The 23,592-nt window shown below is 38.2% G+C and overlaps 2 protein-coding genes across 2 annotated transcripts in view; both read left to right on the forward strand.

The window, feature by feature from the left end:
• The first annotated feature begins 2,051 nt into the window (after nucleotides 1-2,051).
• Nucleotides 2,052-6,196, forward strand: fibinb (fin bud initiation factor b). Its single transcript, XM_084735588.1, has one exon. The coding sequence runs from the start codon at nucleotides 2,504-2,506 to the stop codon at nucleotides 3,128-3,130; it is 627 nt and encodes a 208-aa protein (XP_084591714.1). The 5' UTR covers nucleotides 2,052-2,503; the 3' UTR covers nucleotides 3,131-6,196.
• Nucleotides 6,197-9,757: 3,561 nt separating this feature from the next.
• Nucleotides 9,758-23,592, forward strand: part of bbox1 (butyrobetaine (gamma), 2-oxoglutarate dioxygenase (gamma-butyrobetaine hydroxylase) 1) — a 31,655-nt gene continuing 17,820 nt past the window's right edge. The window contains exons 1-4 of the mRNA XM_084735713.1: nucleotides 9,758-9,849; nucleotides 11,456-11,520; nucleotides 14,794-15,254; nucleotides 17,549-17,663. Coding sequence (XP_084591839.1) covers nucleotides 14,850-15,254; nucleotides 17,549-17,663 — 520 coding nt within the window. The 5' untranslated portion in view covers nucleotides 9,758-9,849; nucleotides 11,456-11,520; nucleotides 14,794-14,849. The remainder of the gene's footprint in view (nucleotides 9,850-11,455; nucleotides 11,521-14,793; nucleotides 15,255-17,548; nucleotides 17,664-23,592) is intronic.

Below are 23,592 nucleotides of genomic sequence, written 5' to 3' on the forward strand. Positions count from 1 at the left end.
GAAACAGGGATAACTTGGAGGGTAAAGTGGGCAACGGTTGGTTCAACTTTAAAGAGTTGATATTTCTGACAATAAATCACAGATGCAGCCAGCTTTTGTGCTGTTTTATTGGCAGCAGTGGAAGAAGTTTTCAGATACTTTACATCAGTAAATATGACAACACCCTGCTGTGAAAGCACTCAGTGATCAAGTCCTGCGTTCAAACTGTTAAACACAAATATTATCAGCAAAATGCACTTAAAGTATTAAAAGCAAAAGTAATCAGCAGCAGAATGACCCCTGTATCATTATATTGGATCGTTATTATTGGTGCATAAACCTGTGAGCAGCATTTTAATGTTGTAGCACATTGAGGTGGCACAAATTTTAACTGTTGAGCAGTTTAATCTATAACAGAGCATCATATTTTGCAAGCTCATCTCACATTTTTTTATGTATAATCTTCATCTGTACAGTAACCATCGCTGTCAGAGGAGAAAAGGTGTAACAGAATATTGAAATACTGACAAAGTATTCATGAAAATGAGCTCAATCTTAAAAACCTACAGCAATAAAATGCAACATAAACATTAATGCAGCGAAAATATTAATGCAAATACATAATAGTAAAACACTGATATGGACCATTTTACTGCAGAATGGGCACTTTTACTTTTCATACTTTAAGTTTTGCTTTTAATGCTTATATGTTTACTTATGTAGCTTTTGAAGGCAAGACTTTTACTTAGAGTATGTTCACAGGGTGGTATTAGTAAACTACTTCTACGTATATAGAAGATCTGAATTAGTACTATTACTAATATTATTATTATTAGTAGTAGTAGTAGAAGTAGTAGTAGTAGTAGAAGTAGTAGTAGTAGTAGTATCATTATTAGTATTATTGTTGCTGTTGTTGTTGTCATAGCAACTGCATGTGAGAGACCTGGAGCTTATCTGTAGCTAATCGAATAGTACTGGACCCATAAGTCTAAATTTCTTTGTGCAGATTTATGCTCGGTTACCTCTCATGATTGCAATGGTTTCACATTTTTCCTAAATCTTGCAAAAACCTATATATGAAATCTGTACAGACTTCTGTCTCCTCACTCCTCTTGACCAGCTGCTAAGTGCCCTAGTTATCAACAAATGCTAGGCACTAGCTACTGCATATAATTAAATTACAAATAAATATAATTGCAATATGTTGCAGTTACTGAAAAAACGCCTTATTGGCTCATGACATAGAGCCAAATAACTGTAACAGTCTGGCTGTTCAGAATAACTGTAAATCTATAAAGAATCAGGAGTTTCAAGACACCAAGTTGTGCTTTGTGAACTTTGTGAAATATGAAACCCAACACTGGACTGTAATCTGAAAATGTGGGAAACCAGGTCATAAACAACTGCATGGATAAACAAGGCTTACCTACTAGTAGTGTTGGGGAGTAACTAGTTACATGTAACTAGTTACATGTAATTAAGGTACAAAATAAATGGAATTGAAATCTTTTACAGTTACTGGGGAAAATATGTGCCTAAATTACAAAATAAATGTAACTGTAATTTGTACTGAGAAAAAAAATTAAATTAAATGACAGCTACTGATTACAAATAGGTTACATCCAAATATTGTTTTTGGGTTGCCTGGCTCCAACTGTACACTCAACTGAGTATACTTTTCTAATCATTATTGTTATTGTATTTATTTATTAATTTATCCATTCATTCATTCATTCTTTCATTATTTGTTAGGAACATGAGGTCCATTGCATAAGACTGCACTTCCTGACCCCTTTTTTATGTGTGCAAATAAAAAGACACTTCTTCCACCGCAGCCTGTAACCTGTTGATTCATTTTTACAATCCAACATCGGTTTCAAGTTTTATAAATGTGGTCACTTGTGAATTTCTCAGTAGCCTAATAACTTTTTTTTAACCATCAACGCCAGCTTGTCACGGCTGTGTGAATTAACACAAACTTGGTCTGAGTGAGGCTCTCACAGCTTGGCCCCGCTGGCAGCCTCCTCCACACTGAATGCAGCCTTTTAAGTGACGGAGGGGCTGTAATTTGAGAGTAGCACCGAGGTATTATTAGCCAAAAGCCGGAGCGCGGCACTTGAGACATCCAGATGTTGCGTTTGAGGCACCAAGTGAAGTCGGGTGTACAACTGTTTTCCACGCTGAAACAAACTTTCATATACTTCTGTCCTGTTCGCCAACAGATGATGGAGGCTGACAGGTTCGATTAAAGGAAGAGAAGCGGTGGCTGTTGAGCACATTTCACGCCACTTTTATCAGTCTGGACAAAGAGGATATTGAGGAGGACGTGAACGCCACAACAAAAGCGTCAACTAACTAACGAACAAACTGCGCAGTTTGGACGTTTAAACCTGAGTGAAATGTTTGTGTTCCTACGCCGGGTTGGAGTTAAATAGTGCCACTTTTTTTTTTTTTTTTTTTGCAGTGATAACATTTAAAAGTCTTGATATTTCATCGTCGTGAGTGTTTCAGGACAAGTGGGGGCATGATGGCTTTTCTTCACTTGCTCCTGTGTGCCGGGATGTTATCACTGCCGATGTGTGGAGCCTTTTTCAGCGGACCGTTACATCCAGAGATGTCCAACGGCACTTTTCATCACTACTTCGTGCCGGACGGCGACTACGAGGAGAACGACGACCCGGAGAAATGTCAGATGCTTTTCAAGATGACCGACGAGCGAAAGTGCGGTCTCGACGAGGACCAGGACGCGGTCATACGGGACGACTTCACCATCATCAAGAGGCAGATCGAGGACTCGGCCAGGGTGCTGGAGGGCATCGGGAAAAGCATCTCCTACGACCTGGACGGAGAGGACAGCTACGGGAAGTATCTGCGGAGGGAGACGGCGCAGATAAGCGAGGCGTTTACAAACTCGGAGAAGTCTCTGCTGGAGCTGGAGGTGAAATTCAAGCAGAGCCAGGAGAGCGAGCTGAAGGAGGAGCACCGGCTCAACGACGACTTTCTCAACATGATAGTGCACACGCGGGACGTCCTGAAGGAGACGTTGGACATTTCTCTGGGACTGAAAGACAAGCACGAGCTCCTGTCTCTGATCATCCGCAGCCACGGCACGAGACTGAGCAGACTGAAGAACGAATATATGAAGTTCTGAGAGAAAATAGTTCCTCCTTCACCTCTCATCGAAGTGCTATTTTTTATTTTTATTTTAACGGTGGAGTGTGACCATGAGACGGGGGCACTGTTGACAAATTTTAGCAATAACATCAGGGATAAAATCAAAGCTTCAGTTATAGTGCAAAAACTCCATACTTTCCTGTTACACTCAAAGGGCATTGGTTCCCAACTTAGGGGACAGGACCCCTCCAGTTGGTCAAAAGATAGTTCATCTGAGTTCACAAGATGATTAAAGAAATATGACAGAAGCGCTATTGTGCATTTTTTGCCAGGCTTTTCTCTGATCTTAGCTTTTTGCTTGTGTATTGTAAAAAAGTTGAGAAAACTCATTACGCCAAGGCAACTGGCTTCACTAATTGAGTTTTAAGTAAATGTTATGTTTTGAAATAACCTAGACAAGTTTTGCCAACCTATAATCTTCTGTTGATTTAATTTACTTCTTCTCCTTCCTCTTCTTCTTAAGATAAACTTGAATAATTGAGTTTAAGAAATCCAAAAACCTGCTTTGTCATTATTGGGGTGCTTGAAAATGAAATTGTTTTAATTTAAAATATCAAATTGTTCACCATTATACATTTTCACTCTAACTCAACAACTGAACAGTTTTTGAAATTGTTTTTGTTTGTATGTTTCTAAAACTTGAATAAGTTTTTAAGCAGACAAGTAAATCACCCCAATCTTATTTAGTTGATTCAAAACTGAAAATCTTTGTTAAGACAGTTGCCTTGAAATTATGAGTTTTTCTGTCTTTAATTTTCTCTATTAATTGATTAGTTGTTTGACCTATACAACATCAGAAAATGGTGAAAATGTTTAATGTCAGTGCCTCCTAAAACCCAAGGTGATGTCCTCAAATGTCTTGTCTTGTCCACAACCCCAACATATTCAGTTCACTGTTAGAGAGACTAAATAAACTAGAAACTATTCACATTAAATAAGCTTCAGTTAAAGAATTTTGTATTAAAAAAACATACTCATCGGTGAACAGGTTATGACAATATTTGTTGCAACTCTACTGAGCAGTTTGTAAGTTAAATCCGTCCCGGTTTCTCACAGCTTATAGACATAGACATGATTAAAAAGTTTGAGAACATCGCTGTAGAGACAAGTAACCATGCAGAAAGTTTGGCCCAGATTTTGTGATATCTGCCTCCAAAACTGGATAACTGCACCAAACAGGCAAAGAAGGCAACTGCCTAAAGGCCCCAGAGCCCCAGGGGCCCCAAAAATCCACATTCATTATGTCAGTCGTTTTTTATTTGTGAATTATGTTGCAAACAAAGGTAAACTTTTAATACGATTGGTCCCGCAACATTACCTGATCTCATGGCCCTGATTTGTAGAAAGGCTGTGTGCTAGAATCTGTTTTAAGACCTTAATTAATTTAGTTTATATTAGGCAAAGTTCCAGAAAATAATACTGTGAGAAATACAAGCTGTTCCATTGCATTCATGGCAGAAATCTCCAAGAGGAATGTATAAAAACCTGGGCATAGAAAACCAGACCTGAGGTACTGCTAGAGATGAGTAAGAAAATGTGTTGTTTTGGGCTTGTAAAAAGTCTGTTGGACTGTATCTGACACCAGCAAGCTTACTTTTATGGAAAGACCATGAGGCGTGGGCAGTATGGATAAAATCCTCTCATCACTGAACCAAAACTGCCTCTTTCACAGCAGTTTTATGACAATATTGTGATAAATTTCCTGGGAAAAAGCCAACAGAGAAATTGTTAATGGACAAGTTAGACAGAGAGGAATGCCTGCTTTTGGCAGATCCAGCAAAACTAATAAATCAAAGTACTTCATCATATTGATGCAAAAGATCATATAACAATCTGATATTGCCATAAAATGTTCCTGCTCAGTGATTTGTATTTCACCCTAGAAATATTTCCACAATATTAACAATTCAGCAAAAATCACTAGAAAAATATGTGGCATATTATCTGGCTGCATAAAATGTCATATTACCCACTCCTATAGACCATTTTAATAGTCAAATAAAAACACACTATCACAGTTACATCACTATATTTATTATTTTCCAATACATAACATATGGCCTTAATGTTAGTTAAACATTATCTGTCCATCAGTCAGTAAACCAAAACTGCCTCTTTTCTTGGTTAAATGGTCATTTTTGGTTGTTGCTTTGAATTTACCTGTAATCAGTCACAGGTGTTTGCGTGTGTTTATGTATGTGTGTGGTTGTGTGTGTAAAACAACGGCTTCCAACATGAGTCAGCCAATCAAAAAAAACAAAAAAAGTGAGAACAGAAACTATCAGTTTTCAAAACACAAGTACTGTCATCAGATGAAGGGTTTTCCAAAACTCATTCAGTCCTCTGTGAGCAAAAAACAAAGGAATGATGAGTGAGTTTTGGACACGTTGGACAGTTTATGAGTCGGCGTCCAGTTTTACAAGTGAATTTTTGGATTGATTTTGACCCCACGAGCTGAATAAGGCAGTTTTGGAAAGCCCTTCACATGAATCACTTGACAGGGTGGACCTCTTGTAGCAGCCTGGTTGAAAGCTCCTAACATAAGCGACGTTATTGTCGCTCTTATCACTCCAGATGAATGTTTCAGAGAATGTTTACATATGAACACCTATCTGTTGTATTTTTTTTATTTTTTATTTTTTGCTTTATAGGCTAGCACACTTTGCACAATTCTTTACTGTTCTGGTGCTAAAGGTTGTGACATGGTTTAAAATGCAAAGGCCTTCACTGTGCTGCTCTGCACAGGCAGTATAATCTTGTAAAATGTACAGTGTATTATTAGAAGTAAGTAAATACTGTGAGTGCCAATATCTTTATTACAGAACACCTTAATATGTATCATTGTTTATATAAAGTTTTGAAATAGAGCAGCATATATCTATTCTTGTTTACCTTAAAGATATGGGGTGAGATGTAATACTTTTGACGGATAAGACTGCAGGCAGCACTCGTGGACTTCAGTGTCAAACATTAATCTGTGTGATGACATTCTTAACGGATCGTGTGGTGTCTTCTCAAATAAAGAGTTTGTGTTTGAAATACAGTGTTGTTGCAAGAACATGTTTTTTATGGCAAAAATTACATTTTTTTCTTCTAAAACAAACTATGATTGTTTAAGGGTTGTAAAGTTGGTCAAAATATTCATCTTTTCCACCTTTTTCCATTCATCTTTTGGACTGCTCTAGTAATTAAAGGGATAATTTACCCCCAAAATCAAAAACATATTTTTCCTCTCACCTGTAGTGCTATCTATCTATCTATACTGTTTGTGTGAGTTGCCTGGTTTTAGAGATATTGACCTCAGATACTTCTGCCATCTCTAACATAATTTGACTGACTGGCACTAGTTGCAGAGTTTTTGAAATATCGGTCATAAAGATATCTGCCTTCTCTCCAATATAATGGGAATAAATGGCACTAAGCTTGTTGTGCTCAAAGTGCCAAAAAAATAAAATTGGAAAAACTCAACAGTAATGTCTCTTTCCAGAAAACATGACCCGGCTTCTCAAAATAATCCACACTCCTTGTTGTGAGCAGTTACAAGAGGAACTACTTTCTTTCTGTAGAAGAATCTACCAGAACTACTTTAGAATCTACCTAGTTCCTAGATTAAACCGCTCACAGCAAGGTCTGCGGATTACCTTGAATAACCCGATCATGATTTTTTGGTGCTGTGAGCACCACAAGCAGAGTGCCATTTAGTCCCATTATATTCATGAGAAAGCAGACATCTCTACAGCCAATAACTCCAAAACTCTGCAACTTATCCCAAAAATCTAGGTGAAGAAATAGCACTACAGGCCAGGGGGAAAAAATGTACTTTTGATTTTGGGGTGAACTGTCCCTTTAATGATGTAAAAGTGAGATTAACCCATTCCTCCTGTTGCAGGGAATCCCTGCTGAGGTTCATCCAGGAGGTTCCCAGTTTGTTTGTATTTCACATACCGCACAATGTGGCAGTAGCACGGTAATCATTACGAGTGCATACTGTACGGCCACGTGCTTCAAAATTACAAAGTTCCTCTCCGTGTTTGCTTCAGAAGGTTTTCAGGTCTGCTGTTAATTATACGCACAGGCAGCGCCCCGCTACGAGTGCTTTGAAGGAAGACGCTGGTTGTTGGTATTTATGAGGAACAGACATGTGAGGAAGTTGTGTTTATGGTATTTTGAGTGGTGTGGTGGGCCTTGCAAACAACTTGTTTTTTCCTGTGTTCTGCAACGGTCTGCAGAAAAACAGCATTTTTTTTGTTGTACTTAAGGCTTTTAATAAGGTCATGAATAAGTTTGAGTAACAGTTTGAAGCTTTGGGTCAAAGGAATTAAAATCAGAGGTGGCACAAGTGCACATGTTCTTTACTCAAGTAGAAGTACAGATACCTGTGTAAAAAAAAGAAGTAGAAAGAAATTTCCACTGTTTGTTTATGTGTAAAGCTAAAGGAACTTCACCTGTTCTCTGTGGTCTGTTTTATCTTTTGTAAAAGAATCAATTTAGAATCAATGTATCTGTCTGTCATCTGTGACATTCACTGACGGATGCACCAAGGAATTGTCTTCTCTATGTGTTATTGTGCCATGCATTTAGTTTGAAATCAATCGTGATGTCAGGAAGGATGCGTGCAATTATGCAAAATAAAAATAATCAATAATTTCTTTCAAATGAATGAAAATTAAAGTAACAGACCTCTTTTGAAACTGTAAGGAGTAGAAAGTAGATATTTGTGTGAAAATGTAGGGAGTGAAAGTAAAAAGTTGTCAGAAAAATAAAATACCATCACCTGAAAACTCTACTTCAATACAGTAACAAAGTATTTGTTCTTTCTATCTCTTCCTATCTCTGATTAAAATGTCACAAGTGTCCACAACTCTATGTTCAAAAGTGCCAAATGGTGTAAATTATGTAATATTGCAAAGTACAGTAACACAGTTTCACTTGTGGTTACGCTCAGTCAACAGATACTTTGATCCCACTGATTACACGCATGATGAGACAACATACACACATTTACAAGGACACAGACGAAAAACCTTTAGCCTACATTGTATGTTTCTACATGTGAGAGGGGAAACGGTTTCTTGGCATCATCTCAAGGAAAAAAACATTATGTAACACACATCTAAAACATTAGCGCTATCATGAGACTTACATGATCCTTCACGGAAATTCATTGCTCCACATAGTATTTTTTTATTGCTTCTAGTTTGTGATATAAAATTCAGTGTTACATAATGTTAACAACCTTCAACTCAGGCTAACCTTTATAATTTCAGTGAATTTATTGTGCAGGTTTACGTGTCACTTCCAGGCCGACATTGAATAAAACATTGTGTAGGCTTCTCACCCAAGGAAACCTAAAAAGAAGGAAGGGGCATTACATCACTTCAGAACAGTCTATGCTCCACTTGGTGCCAGACTTTAGCCTATGGGAGATGCATGGAGAAGCACAGTAAAACCTTTCATGAAGAAATGCCCCTTACACACTAAAAATACACAGTTCAGAGAATAGCATGCGGACTGATTTTTTCAAATGTGCCCATTTGTTTAATGATGATGACATTGTCACTAAATCTCTTACAAGCTTCAAAGCTAGAAGCATAGAATGTTGCTATAAATTACAGACCACTGCAATCAAAGTAATAAAATCATTTTTAAATCAATAGCAATATATTACTATAATATTATTACTTTTTCCACTACTGAGTAGTGTTAAGGATTACAATTTCCGAAACAGTAATTATATTGCAATTACTAATCTAAGTAACAGAGTTATTTTTTGACCTAGGTAGGTTCTTTTATGGTGACACGAACGTGTGGCAGGTCAGTGCCGGTCACGTCAGCTGTTAGCCAAAAAGCTAAACGAAGGATGGAGGCCTAGGGAGAGAAGCAGACTTTACACAGCTGGAAGTACTGTCATTATTTTGGATTTGTTTGGCTCCTCGAGACAAAAAAAATGTCTGGATGGGAATCCAAATAAGGCCACGCTACACAGAAGTAGACTTTGTTTCCATCACAGCCGACATCTGGTCAGCTAACAACAAAAGCTTTCTGGGTGTTAACAGTTCACTGGATCAACAGCTCAACTCGCAACAAGGCTGCCAACAAGGAACAAAATTAATATAATAATCTAACTAGCAACATAACTAATTACTTTTGATACCATGTAATAAAATAATATGATTACTTTTTAAGGGAGTAAAAAGCAAAAGGTAACTAATTACACTTCCTGAAAAACTTGCCCAACACTGACCCTAACATACGCTCTCTACAGTATTTATCAATATACAGTGTATAAATATCTTCAGAACATATTGTACTTTTTTATTTGCAGAAAGTTAGAATTCATTCATCAGTTCTTTATTATAATGCTCTGTGCAGGTGTTGACTTTATGCTTGAACCAATATAACAAAGTCTGTTCTGTGATGCAACTATCAGTGTTACTGTTTTTGTTGTTAATTAACACGTGTGCACTGATGTCAGTAGCAAAGGTGACTGATCATAATCGTCACTTACCCTTTGAAACGCGCATGTGTCATGTGATTTAGGTGACTGGGTGATCCTGAGTTAATAATTGCAAAATGAAGCTTTTAAAATCTGAACTCGGACATTAGCAGGTGTCACTTTGAAGACCGTACTGCCACTGGGCACTGGTCATCTTCCCTGAACCTGCAAAGGACGTAGGACATTTTCACCTGAAAGAGGTATGACTGAACACAAAATAGGTTTTCATCACCTGCATTGATTTTATTATTGAATCACATGGCTTTCTTGGTTGTTTCTTGGTCTGTAAATGTCAGAAAAGGATGAAAAATGCTGAATACTATTTCCCAGAGCCCACGGTGGTATCCTTAAATTTCTTTCTTTATCCAACAATCAGTCCAAATTTTCAAAATATTCAATTTACTGTTATATATTACAAAGTAAAGCAGCAAATCCTCAATTTTTTTTTTCGGCTTGAGACAGTGAATGTGTGGAATCCTTGCCAGGTAAATAACTACGATCTATCTTTTCAGTCTACCATTTTTATCAGAACTAAAATATGTCATCAACTTTTAGATGGATAGCGACGAAATTTTATGACATTCATGCTCCTCAGAGGATAAATCCTAGTTACTTTGATGATCCCCTGACTTTTTCTCTAGCACCACCATCAGGTTGATATTTTTGGTTAATTTAAGGAGGCGGTATGCACCTAGATGGTTTGCAATTGCCAATAAACACATCAGCTAGGTGACACTTGTTTATGTCTTGGCCACAAAACAGTGAATGCCAGTCGCAAGATCTCAGATGTTATTGCCTGCCCTTCTGCATCCTCCTCTACAGCCTTGCACCTCAGAGTATGAGATGGGCCCACATCCATGCTTTGGTCCAGTTGCTTCCACACCCAACACGGACCGTGCCCGAGGACGCACAAACTGTGCTCCAGACTTCCTTTTCAAACGCACTCAGGCACGGATCAACCAACCGTGCCCCAGCGCGGTACCGCAGTGTTCACACTTATCAAACGAACTGGACTTTGGGCTCAAGCGTGTTTGGATCTGTGCCCAGGTCGCTTGTGCAAAAGCCCCCTAAGAGTCCCTACCTCACAACCTGCAGGCTGTTATTAGCTGGGGGCTGCACGCCATTTCCCATCTAGCCCAGAAATGTCACAAACATGGCAAAATATTAGCAAATAAAAACAGAAGCAGATACAGCCACCAACACACACTTCTACTGGGTCATAAGTGTTGTTTGCTAACAAAATCCTGCATAGTATGCCTTTAACAATCTAAGGGCATAAATTATAATGACTAAAGTGCTAATTCATTAATGTTAACATTTTCTAAAAGGTTAAATTATGGTAAAACATTACAGCTGCTGAATGTCTGAATGTTAGCATAGTTACTGTGAGTATGCTGATATGGTATTTAGCTCAAACCACCACTGTGCTTACAGTCTCACAGGGCTTTAGCATGGCTGTGTTGTTTAATTACCAATACTCTGTTAGAGTCCCCCCCCCAGATGATCTCACAAAACCATTGATTGTACCCCCAGAGACACTCGGTGGTTGAGATCACAAGCAGCTGCTGCCCTCTCAGTTGTTTCAACACTGCAATTAATTAACAAAAGGGAAATGCCCTGTTACTAGAGTGGGGCTATCATAGTTTATTACTATTGTGTGTTAAAACACAGCCTTGTTAGCTCTGCAGGACTCTGATATCAGATGGGAATGAAAAGTAGGGCAACGTTCGTGCACTTGCAGGGATTATGTCACGGTGTTCAGCCTCCCGGTCAACCTTTCACCTACTTTCCCTCTCACGCTGACAGACAGCCGGTGTTTGTGTTGACGGAGGCAGCGTTGCTGAAGAGGAACCGTCGGCAAAATATAACAGGTAACGTCTGTTAGTGACACTTTTGTTTTTACATAAACTTTAAAGCAAACCGGTAAAGAAGCGGTGAAAGAAGGTCGGCTGGTTTGGTTAGCTTCCCTGTTAGCCTTAAGACTGAAACAAGGATGCACACAAGAAGAACCGGCTGGGTGGGTGTGCGCTACCTAGCTAGCTAACTAGCTAACAAGCTAACAAACACTTAGCTTCCTGTTCAAAGGCGACGGTTACATTAAATTAGCAATTAAACTGTTGTCATCTTCAATGGAAGTGAAGCGAGCTGAGTTACACTAACTAACAGGACAGATAAGAGTCAGCTAGCTTTGGTTCTCACACTCTTTCTACTTTGCAGACGCTTGTTTGTTTGAATTGATGTTGTGTGCTAATCAATCTCAAATGTGCTCGTTGGTACTGATGACAAGTTTAAAAATAACCTTAAACTCTTTGACTGGGGGACCTGCAGTATCCAGAGGTAAACTTTTTTTCATATCTCACAGGTCCTCCATTCTGTCACTCCAGTTTTCATGACTTCTCAACCAATATGTTTCTAATGACTTCATATCATTGTTTCCTGTGTCTGTTTTGATTAGTGCATTTTAAATATCATTGCAGTTCTGCCCAGTTCCCCCTTGAATGAAGCAAAATATTTTATTTTATGTTGTACACTCTTCATTTTTAGACATTATTATTCAGAGATTTTCATTTCGAAATTTTATTTTGAAAGTACACACTTATTTCCTTCCTGTCATTCGGCTGTGTGTTATGTTTCTGGCTTTATTGCGGACCAGATGGCACAGACGATGTGCTGTCAAGCTCATGTAGCACAATATTTGATTTGCGCCACGAGATCTAGTATCAAAGTTAAATCTGCAGGCTGTAACACACATCCAAGGGAGAAAAGATATTTTTATTTATTTTATTTTTTATTTTATTTTACTCAAACATACAATACCTAGGTTATATTTTTTACAATAGTTTTGTATGTTTAGATGGCCATGTTTCATCAAAAATGCATTACCATGGGTCCTAACATAAAGTGTCACACTATTTGGATGAGGGACACTCATTTTGAAGGAGACAGACAAATGCAACAGATTTAGATTTCCTCATGTGCTCTGTGTGTTTTACACAGTATGCAAATTAACTGTAATGTTCCTGTAGTAATAATTATAATAATGATCTGTTTTCTTTTCTTCATGTGACATTAATTACATAACTAATAATTTTATAAGAAATAAACATGTTGTTATGAAGATTGTTTCTTACAGTAGTTTATTCTAGAGGTCCCCAAGGACCCCAGCCAGTAGTCCCGGGATGTTGGTAGGATGAGAGTTAAAGCTAAGTTTATCCCTGCTTTTCCACTCGCCAGCAGGAGACTGCTGAAAAAATTGATCGCAAAAAATGTGATCCATAGCTCACTGAGAGCTTGCTGATATCAAGCAAGTTTAATATGTGGTTGTGTTGGGGTCAGGGAGTCATGCAGCAGGTACAGCCAATGAGAGCAGACACGGGCAGAGGGAGGAGAGCATTCGAGAGGAGGAGATGAAAGAACACCTGAGCAGCAGTCAGAAAAGCCCAAATATAGAAAAAATGAGCAAAAAGTAATTGGTAAAAAGAAGTTCAAACTAGCTTCACTCCCAGCAGTGCTGATGCAGTGCTGTGGAAATAGGTCTGGTAATAATAACAACAGTAACATGTTGCACACTCATGCTTCTGTATTAATAATCTAATGTCACTTCTCACATCTGTTTTTGTGACAAAATAATATTTTGCAGACCAGGCAGACTTGTAGGGGATTCGTCAGCTGGTAGATCTTGTAATGTGACTGATGTGTGCAAAGCACAGCAACTTCAAGATACCAGATCACAAGACAGAGGGTTTCATAGTGTGAACAGTACACAATTTTGAAAGTTGTTTGTGACTGAGGCCTTGGGAATCCTGAATTAGTTTAGTATTTTTAAAGAGATAGAGGAGCCAGGTTCACTTGCCCTCGTTCTCCAGCAAACAAGCAAGCAAACACCCACACTTACACAAAGAAGAATGGGTATTGAATTGAAATAGCTACAAGCATTTAAAATATATATACTGTTTTACTGATGAGAAGAAATATCAAGAGGCTATTAATTCCACTGAAATGTTCTTGTATTTCGTCTTGTTTATGAGGTGGGCTTTCGTTGTGAGAGGAAATAAAAAACAATACAATGGCCTGTTAACTCAGCCTAAATGCATTCATTTCTCATTTTTAAAGTATTTAACCTATGCATATGTTTTCAATAACGCGTCAAGATAATATAAGATGATGCAGAAATGGCAGTAAAAATGGTCAGGAATGTTCATTTATGCACAGATGATTTGCACTGATTTATTGAAAAGGCCTATTGTGAATAGGGTTGCAATGGTTTGTCATTAAAAAAAAAAAGTGTTCAGAAAAGTCCTCAGAAAAAAAGAACTAATTGATGAACCAACCATACTTTAAAAATGTCATTCTTTAAAATTTCCAGACTCTCAAACCAGACAATCTGCTTCTTGCCTCGTATTAACATTTTAGTAAATTCAATATTTTTGGTTATAAACTGATGGTTGGACAAACACAGACGTCTGATGACATCACTTTGAGCTCAGGAAATTACAGTGACATTGATGGATGGATGACCAAATTATCAATCATTTAATCAAGGAAAATAATCCCCTGTTTAATCAATTATGAAAATAATTGGCAGTTGCAGCCCTAGTTGAATAATTTGAGGCTACTAATGTGTTTGGCACAGGGAAACAGCTCTGCAGGATTTTGGACTGCAGCACACTTTCTACTGTATTTCTTAAAATAATGTTGCTGTTTTGCAGTGGAGCTTTGCCCGGATCTTACCAACACACTGTCAGCAGACCAGGCTCAGATAATACCTCTGGTTGGCACAGTGACCAGTCACAATTCCAAAAGCCCTTTGAAAAAGCTCACACTCATTTGGGACTGTATCTGATGAGCTTGGCATTGTTCAAATACAAATGTAGGACCACAAAAAAATGTTGTGAATGCTTTTTAATACATCAGTAGATTATTTCACCTTCCTTACATTGGCTCATGGTGCACTCAGGTTAATTATATAGCATTCAGTGTATTAGTCGACAGTTGTGACATAAGTAAGCTTGGTAGGAGACTAAATGATAAATTTGGTTTATTATCCACTCGTTTTTAAATGCACCAACTGAAATATTGAAGTGCTTGATTTTCTATCTTCCCATTTTTTTAATTTTTCTGCTTCTCTTTCTCATTAACTGCAGAGCTGGTGGCCCTTTCTGATCCAAAGACGTAGTTGCCTGGAGGGAACCATTCAAAAATGTGGATGAGTACATTTTCACGTGTAGCCCTGCTGGCCCTGCAGAGGAGCACCTCTGCCATGGCCTGCCAGGCTCTGAGGGCTTGTCGTAGACCAGGACAGGCTGCAGGTCCACTCTCTTCTCATCTGGCTTCAGTGCAGCTTCGTGGGCAGCAGACTCTGGGGTCAGCTTCCCTCCCTCTGGCTCGCCACTCAGTGAGGCATGTCCGGGCTCTGGATGAGGAGAGGCTGATGGAGGTGGAGTGGGAGGATGGAGGCCAAAGTCTGTACCCATTCACATGGCTTAGAGACAACTGCCAGTGTCCAGTGTGTACCCTGGAGTCAGCGCAGGCCAGGAAACTGTTGATGGCCGATCTGGATATCCACACAGGAGTCGATGTTGTGGAGGTCACCAATGACAACAAGGTAGGCTGCTGCCATTATCTGACAACAGTTTTATCGTGCATTCACTATGAATGTCATATATTAAGAAAAAAAGATAAATGTTTAAACTATTACATTACCTGCATGTGTAAATGTCCAGCATATTTTGCAGAGCCCACACTCTGGTTCAGCATTAACTTCCTTTAAGTACTGCAGTTTTGCTTCCACACAGTTTTACAATTCCACTGGATGGTAAAAATAGGCATTTTGGGTGCATTAAGTTTCATTTTCACTTACACTTGATCTTGTAAAAACCAAAACCTATAAACCTCTAATACCCTACTCCACATTACACTATTTCTCTGCCTATTCAGTGGTGGGTAGAGTACTGAAAATCCATATCTAGTAAATGTGAACATTACCATTTTCTAAACTCACTCAAGTAAAAGTTTTTTAAAAAGTACATGGTTAAAGGAGAAATATGGAGTAATTGCACATGCAAAAATGAGTTCAGAAGTTCGAATAGGGAGTTGAAGCCATAGACAGTATTTTAAATAAGTTGAAATCCTATTTAATATACAATCTGTTGTTGAAGCGAGACGTTCCTCCCTGCTGCCTCTTCTCCAGACTTGGGGAAGTTCTGCAGGCTGCAGGAGCTCCAACATTGTAAATTGACAAAACCAAACGATGATGTCTCCTCCACTGTAAGTGGATCAGCTGTTACTGTCAGTTATTTGTCAATGTAAAGTTAAACCTTTTATCCTGAAAACAGAAGCCCACTGCTCTGAAAACAAAAAATACACTCTGGAGTTGAAGTTAAGTGCCTACCAGACTCCATTGACATATTGCTTTATTTATTATCTACCGCTTCTTCAAGATTATTAAACAGACACTCATTTGGCAAACATTCAGCATTAATTTGAACTCTAATTAATGTGAAATGGGCATATAAAAGAGTTATTCTGACCAGGAAGTGGGACACCACAGCTATGATGTGAAGTAACTTTTACTTTAAGTAAAAGTGCAAGTGGATGAATATGACAAGCCAGGAAAGCGCTTAATAATGTAACTGTTTGTTTGTTTGTTTTTTTGTTGTTGTTTTTGCCATAAAAAGTGTGTCCAGATGTGGTCAGGGATTGGTGCTGCAAGCTGTCTCTTGGTCTGGGTTTTGCTCTGCCACCTCTGCGTTGTGGTCAACAGTGGTGCTTATTTTCCTTCTGGGCAGTTATCAATTTGTGTTTGTGCTCCTTGCACGCTCTCTCTGCCCCCCCCCCCCCCACCCCCCACCCCCCAACACTCAATCCTTGCATTTCGACCAGGCGAGTTGCAACAAAGTTATTAATGGTGAATGTGGGGAAATAAAAAGTAGATTGATGGCTCAAAACATACCTGAGGAAAGTACAGTTTTAAAAACAAAATGAAAATTACTTATTTCTTCAAAAAACTACTTGTATGTTTGTTAATTCATTACTACCCACCCCTTTACCTATTAGATCATTATTGTTATACGACTTATTTAATTTATTATAATTGTTAAAGTTAAGCAACACAACTCATACTATAATAAGGTATAATAAAACTTGGTGATTGGCATTTACACATTTCTGACTGTCTGAGGGCAACTGGCTGGTGATAAATGCAGAGGTTCTGTGACGTAGGACAATCTAATTTTGGTGGAAGCACACGTTCACGCTGACCTTTAAGTCCTCCAAAGGAGCCACCTTTGTGAGCTGCGTCCTTCAGAGGATTCAGCCCCTGTGGCACACAGATATAAACAGATTGCTTTGACGTGACAGTGTTGCCAAGCTACCCTGTGCCTTTTTTTTTGATAAAAAAAAAAAATCAAATGCAATAAGTTTCCTGTATTGTTTTTTTTTATTTATTGTGCCAAGATCTACTGAGTAGCCTGTTATAATGAATGTGTGTTTTGAGTACCACAACAATGGTTTCATGCTTGCCTCTGGCTAAGAAAAGATTAGATGACGCGCTGGCCAAAAGCCCCCACAAATATTAAAGAGGCAGATGGTAAACATGGAAAATCCTCGTTTGGAGAGAAAAAAAAGGCATTTCTTTCTCAGTTATATGAACCGAAAAAGCACACTCACAGCTTAACCTCCAAAGGGCAAACTAATCGTCTTCCTGGAAACATCATGAAAAACAAAATAATGTGATTTACAAAAACAGAATACCCAGTAAATATTTTAACCCCATCATTGCCAGTCAATAAATACGGTTGGCACTTACTGTTTACTTGAAAGAGCTCATCACAACAAAATATTGAGGTGGAAAAAGTGTTTTGGCCAGTTTGGATCAATAAGCTTTCTGTCTCTCAACAGGTGTCCATTGTGTGGCCCGACCAGCACACCAGTGTGTTTGACGCAGAGTGGCTGAAGAAACGCTGTTTTTCTCCTGCTGCCAGACAAGCAATGCAAGAAGAGCTTTTCCTCAACGGTGAGTCTAGCATTTATATTTAGCTATTAGAATTTTAAAGTTTAAATCTATATTCAGTCCCTCCAGGAGGTTGGGAGTGTTGTGATCTCAACAGTTAATGCAAATTCAACTGGTGAATTCTGCACAACCTCACAATTTTGTAAATTCAGTGCAGCCTTTTTGCAAATTTGACCAATCACCTTGGCGTCCTGCAGTTCCACCAAGCATAGCAGTCCCAAGCGTAAACGCCATACATGTATGTTTCAATGAACCGACTCAAGGTTTTATTATTGTTTTGTACTTTTATTTTTTTTTTATTTTGTCACAGGCACTGAAAAAAACACAAAATTTGTCATTTTAATTTACATTTATCAGTGTTATGCACACTGCAAAAACATTGCAAGGTGCATCAAATTTTTTTTAGAAAAGCTGAAGTGAAATCCGGCATTTTAGGCCGCAACAATCCCCCTAAAAAAAGGCTGTGAGTAGACTTCAATATCATGATATTAGCTTTGGAGGCAACCTTTATGTAGGTACACCCTGTAGAAATACTTAGTTGCCCCTTTTTTGGCTACATTGTTTTGGAACATTTCTTAGAAAGGTGTTGCACTATATAATTTGTGGTGGTATTGTATTATTCTGACAGGTGTTTTTATTATTTATATTTTGTCCACCTCATTTATATCAATCAGGGTAGCCTAAATAACAGAAACATCTCTCTATATACTGCAGTACAGCTGAACAGCACTACAAACTAGAGCTTCCAGCTAACTCAACGTGTCTCTGAAACAGTTTCAACTGAACATTATAACCTTCATGAAGGGAGGATTTATTGCATGACTGCATTATGCAGTGTTTCCACTGCATGGTATGCTCTTCTCACTTTTGGTATGAGATATTTTTCTCTGCTGTATTTTTTACTGCAGATAGTACTCACCTAACATAGGCAAGAGATGCTGCGTGACACTGCTTGATATCATCTTTAGTGTGACAACGCCCCCTTTACTTTTCCATTTTTCTAGCAACTAGGAAACACACACACACACGGGAGCTTTACTTTGGTCTTGAGAGCCCGCAGTCTCTATTCACTGACAAACTGTAACCTTCACTGTTCATTTACTGCTTAAGTGACAACTTCACTGCTCACCTTTTCCTCTGCACCGCTGCATTCACCATCGCTCTCTGCCGTTTGCTCTCTTTTGCTCAACATCATACTCATTGTGCACATAAAAAGGAGCCACGCTACTTTTATAATAGAGGATGATGAAGGGCTGGTGTTCTGATACATCTGCACTTTGTCAATTGACCTCAGTGTGGTTTTGCAGGCTGTCATTTTTTAAAATCTGGGTCGAGTGAATAAAAAATTGTGGTCACTGTTGATGGTAGCTTGGCTGTTTAAAAATGGTGGGTTTGTGTAGCTTGATCGATGATTTGCAGTGGTTTAACGTCACCTTTTAGTCTGTTTGGAACCTCGGCTGAAGTAATACCACAAAAAAGTACAGGTACCAGGTACTAGTCATCATTGAAAAACAGAAAAGAGCAAGATTAGTCGAGCCATGCCATGTAGTGAAAAAAGCAGCTCATATTTAATGTGTTGCAGAGGCTTTTGATGTAGAACTTTAAGTTCAATTTGTGATGTACTTGAAAACTACGTAGTGCACACATGAAGTCAATGCTGTAGTACTGATAAGATTAAAAAAAATATATGGTTAATGTATACAAACTGCTGACAAGAAAGGCCTGTACTGATCGAGCTGCACTGGTCTAAAAGTAATGATTACTTTCTAATTGATTACCCTCTAGTTGATGTAATGGTCAAAGAGATGGTTTTCAGAAGAGGCCATAAATCACAACACAGCTGTCTTAGAATTAACAGCTTGAACAAAACACTGTCGTGAATTACAGCATTTCCAAAGCACCATCTGAGAACAGCAATTTGTCTGCTCACCAAGCAGGAAGTGTTACCTGTTTGTACATGAATAAGGAGCCGGCAGGCTTGATGAAGCCCGTCATGGATAACAATTTCCACACTGCGACCACATGCTGTTGTGAAGCCATATTTCACATTGAACACATGCCTTTGTCATTAACATCAGAATCTCAAAGTGCATCTTCATATCTCAGTCCAAAATCAAAAAATCTGTTAAATCCAAACTGGCAAGTTAGATTCTCAGTGACAGATTTCACATTTAATTTTTCATGGCAGAAATGTTACAAAATAGTCAACGTTTTCAATTCCAACCTTTTATCAAAAACATTCCCTGTAATTTAATGCAGTATACAAAAGGATCTAATTTTCATATTTTCCTTCCACTGTAACCCTTTTGGAAAGAGTGTAATTGTGTATTTTCCTACATGACATTTAATGTCTGTTTTGAAGTCAGAATAAAACGAAAGTGCAAGTTTCTGCTTTGGCAGTGTCACAGATAAACAGTAATTTCAGTATTTAATTTATGGCTTCTGTTTGGATGTTTTATTTGTTGTCTAATCCCCATTGTTGGTTTATGAAATAGTATGTTGAAGTTACTCAGCCCTCACCCTTACATTAGGAGTAAAATAAAACGTGTAGTTTGCGGTTTTGTTCTAGATTGTTGTCCGCCTTTGTTAGTGCTTAAGAGGCTTTTGGCATTGATTCCATCATCCCTTCTCTTGTTCTATTATTTTTAATTACTAAAAATTCTGTTATATTCAAATAGACTTGCTGACATCCGTAAGCCTTACTTGTTACAAAGGACATCAAAATTGTCTTAATTGGGTATGTTTAATGCTTCGTATTTTGAACACTTGGCACGTGGCAACAGCAGGAATTGAGTGGTTGTGAAAAAAAATGCTTGTTCATGTTCATTATGTAATTAAGCAGCAGCTCTCTGATGTGTGTGTGTGTGTAGCTGTTATAATGAAAATGAGTGTGTTTTCTCCTGAGAAGAAAAAGATGCCCCTGATTTAAACTTCTTTCCACACATTTTTTCTCAGTAACATAACAGGGTTGTTAAGGAAGGAGGTTTTTCTAAAGACTGGAAAGAGAAGTCATTTTACAGTACATTTACAATGGCCCAATACACTTTACAGTCTGCCAGACAGCAAAGGAGAAAGTTTTGCTGTGGAACAAGGTAGCAGCATTTCACTGGAGCGGGGGATGGACTATAGCCGGTTTGTGTACACACACGTGGTCCTGAAGGACCCACAGGGCTGAGCGGCTCCTGCTCTGTTCCAGACTGATTAAGGTTACGTGCGTGTGTGTTGGAGAACTCCTCCATTCATGTTGAAGTGTAAACAGATCCCCCTCACAGCAATTTACAGCCAGATAGTTGTTTTGTAGTGTAGTTTCTTTTCAGCCATTCTCAGCTCAGAGCCAGGAGCGCTCCTGGAAGACACTGCTAAGCTCATACACCAAAACACAATGCAAGATGACGTGCACACACACACACACTCTGGGTTTAATTATTTCCTCATGAGCACCAGCCTGAAATTCCTTGCATGAAAAATACTGAAAAAAAAGTGCACATTATCAATAGATGGATGATGAACAGCATTCACCTCCGAGGATTTTGTCACTCCTTACCTCCCCATGACGTTAACTCACTGAAGCGTAGTCCACAGTTTGAATTTCTGTTTCCTTTTTCATGCAGTGCACCTAGATTTTACAAGCCCAAGTGTGCCTGTTAAAATGTTCTCAACAGTGAGAGTTAAGCGCACACGGGACACCGTGAGGTCAATATGAAAATTGGAGCTCTGGGGATATTATTCAGCCTGTACTATACCTCCTGCTTTTATGTCTGAAGTAATGTTTTTTTCTTCTGCTTTTACCGTTTCTATGGAGTTCTGCAACTCAAACCGCAGGATGTAGTTCAGCAGCAGCTATTAATGGAGTGAGAAATGGAACCAGTACTATTCAAGGACACTTATATTGGAAAGAAAGCTTTTTAATATGCGTTTTAAGAAGTCTCAAATTATGAGTCAACTAGAATGTGCTGAATTTGTGCGTCTCACACATTTTAGAATGGAGCAACAAATGTTCTGGTCAACTTAAGGTTTCAGGGGTTTTATTACATTAACCTCCCATCTTGCAAATCTTATCTTTTTGGTAACCATGGTAATTAGGGTTAGGACCTGATTTAGAAAAAAAAAAATTAACAGATGAAGAGTTCATCAGTGAATGTTCCTATCTTAACTGTGTGTTACACATCCTAACTTCCTAAAATATTTGATAAACTCTCCTGACTTATAACTGTTAAACTATAAACCTGCACTTTTCCACCAGATATTGTAGACTAACTTGTTTATTCTGTATTAGAGCTGCAACAATTAGGCTAGTTAATTAAGCATTTTAGTCATTTTTCAAGCAAGAATGTCAATTTAAATACTTGCTGCTTTTCTATGTCATTAATGATAGTGAAGAAGAGTCTTTGGGTTTTGGACTGTGGGACGGTTGGACAAAAAAAGCAATTTGAAAGGGACACTTTGGGCTCTGGGAAAGTGTGTGATGAGAATTAAGCCCAATTTCTTGACATTTTATAATCTATAGGGTTAATTAATCATGAAAATAGTTGGCAGATTAATCGATAATGAAAATAATTGTTAGTTGCTGCTCTAATTTGTATGCCTGCTCTTTTATTACTTTTACACAATGGGTGCTGGATAAGGTGGAGATTGCATCTGCTGTCTCAGCTTATTCTGTTTATTTTATCTGCCAAGTCAGAGCTGTAAATTTTCCCAAAAGAACTTTTGGATTTCTCTACAGATGTTACCAATACCTCTAACTCATCTGTCTTTAAGTTAAGTGCCCTTTGTTGTTTTTGCTCCATTTTTGATCATTTTGATTAATCTGTCGATTGTTTTCTTGATTAATTTGATTGATTATTGAAATATTTGCAATTTATTTAATAATTGATTAATCATAGGAGCTCTTACAGTGTTTAAATGAGAAAAAACAACATTTACAAATGTTTAGCTCCACGAAATGAGAAGACTAGTGTTGGTTGCTAGATAACACATATAAAAGTTGACAAGTGATGTTGGATTGATTATTTAGTAGGGCTGCAGGATGTGATAAAAAAGTTACATCATGGTTATTTGACTGAAATTGCAATATGCAATACAATTAGTGGGAATTTTTGGATTATACCAAACAAACATGTTTTCATGTTGCGATTTTGATTTGATTGTGATTAATTGTGCTGCACTAGTATTTAGGATTTCCTAAATTGAGATGAAATATAATGAAGAAAGGTAAGATTCCTGAAGTCTGAAGCCTCTGTAATACCAAAATTGGGAAAAATACTATCTTAGGCTCTTCATATCTATAGATTTAAGATAGGAAGCATCTGTGAAGCATCATCTGATTAGTGAGAAAATTCCCATTTTCCATCATTCTCAGGCAGTAAATTTTGCTCAACTCTCCATGAATCATAACTGTCCTGTCAGTTCTTCAGGTAGCTCTATATTTTCAAATGTCAACTGTGGCATATTGAATGCACATGTGATTCGTCAGCATCTTTACTTCGTTTATTGTCCCAGCACATCTACCCCAGACAAAACTGAACGGGGGCCAGTATGTCTTCATGAGAAACACAGTGCAAGGCAGTGGACCTTGTGAAAGGCTGATGTGGGTATAAATGTGAGCCTCATTCAGACCCCCCTCTGTCTCTGCCATATGGAAAACCGATTTAGAGTGAGGGTCAAGAAAAGATCTGCATGTTCTTACCAAACACAAGCTCGCCGTTGTCAGTATTTCCTTCCTTGGGAGCGAACAAATCCCTGAGCCTGTAGGTATGTGTAACCAGGAATTTAACCTCAAACTGCCTGGTTTTTGTGACTGAAGAGCTCTTACAGATATTTTCTCATTAAATGTCTAACATCTTAATATACAGTTGTTATTGTAAGGACACTATGTTTTAGTTTTTAATTGCTTTTGGTCAACTTTCTTTGGACAAACTTCTTTATGGGCCAC

Source organism: Lutjanus erythropterus, chromosome 1 (assembly GCF_056507025.1).
Source record: "Lutjanus erythropterus isolate fLutEry1 chromosome 1, fLutEry1.hap2, whole genome shotgun sequence".
NCBI classification, from domain to species: Eukaryota; Metazoa; Chordata; class Actinopteri; order Lutjaniformes; family Lutjanidae; genus Lutjanus; species Lutjanus erythropterus.

Coding starts and splice junctions, on each gene's coding strand:
- fibinb (XM_084735588.1), top strand. CDS start 2,504: ATGATGGCTTTTCTTCACTTGCTCCTGTGTGCCGGGATGTTATCACTG.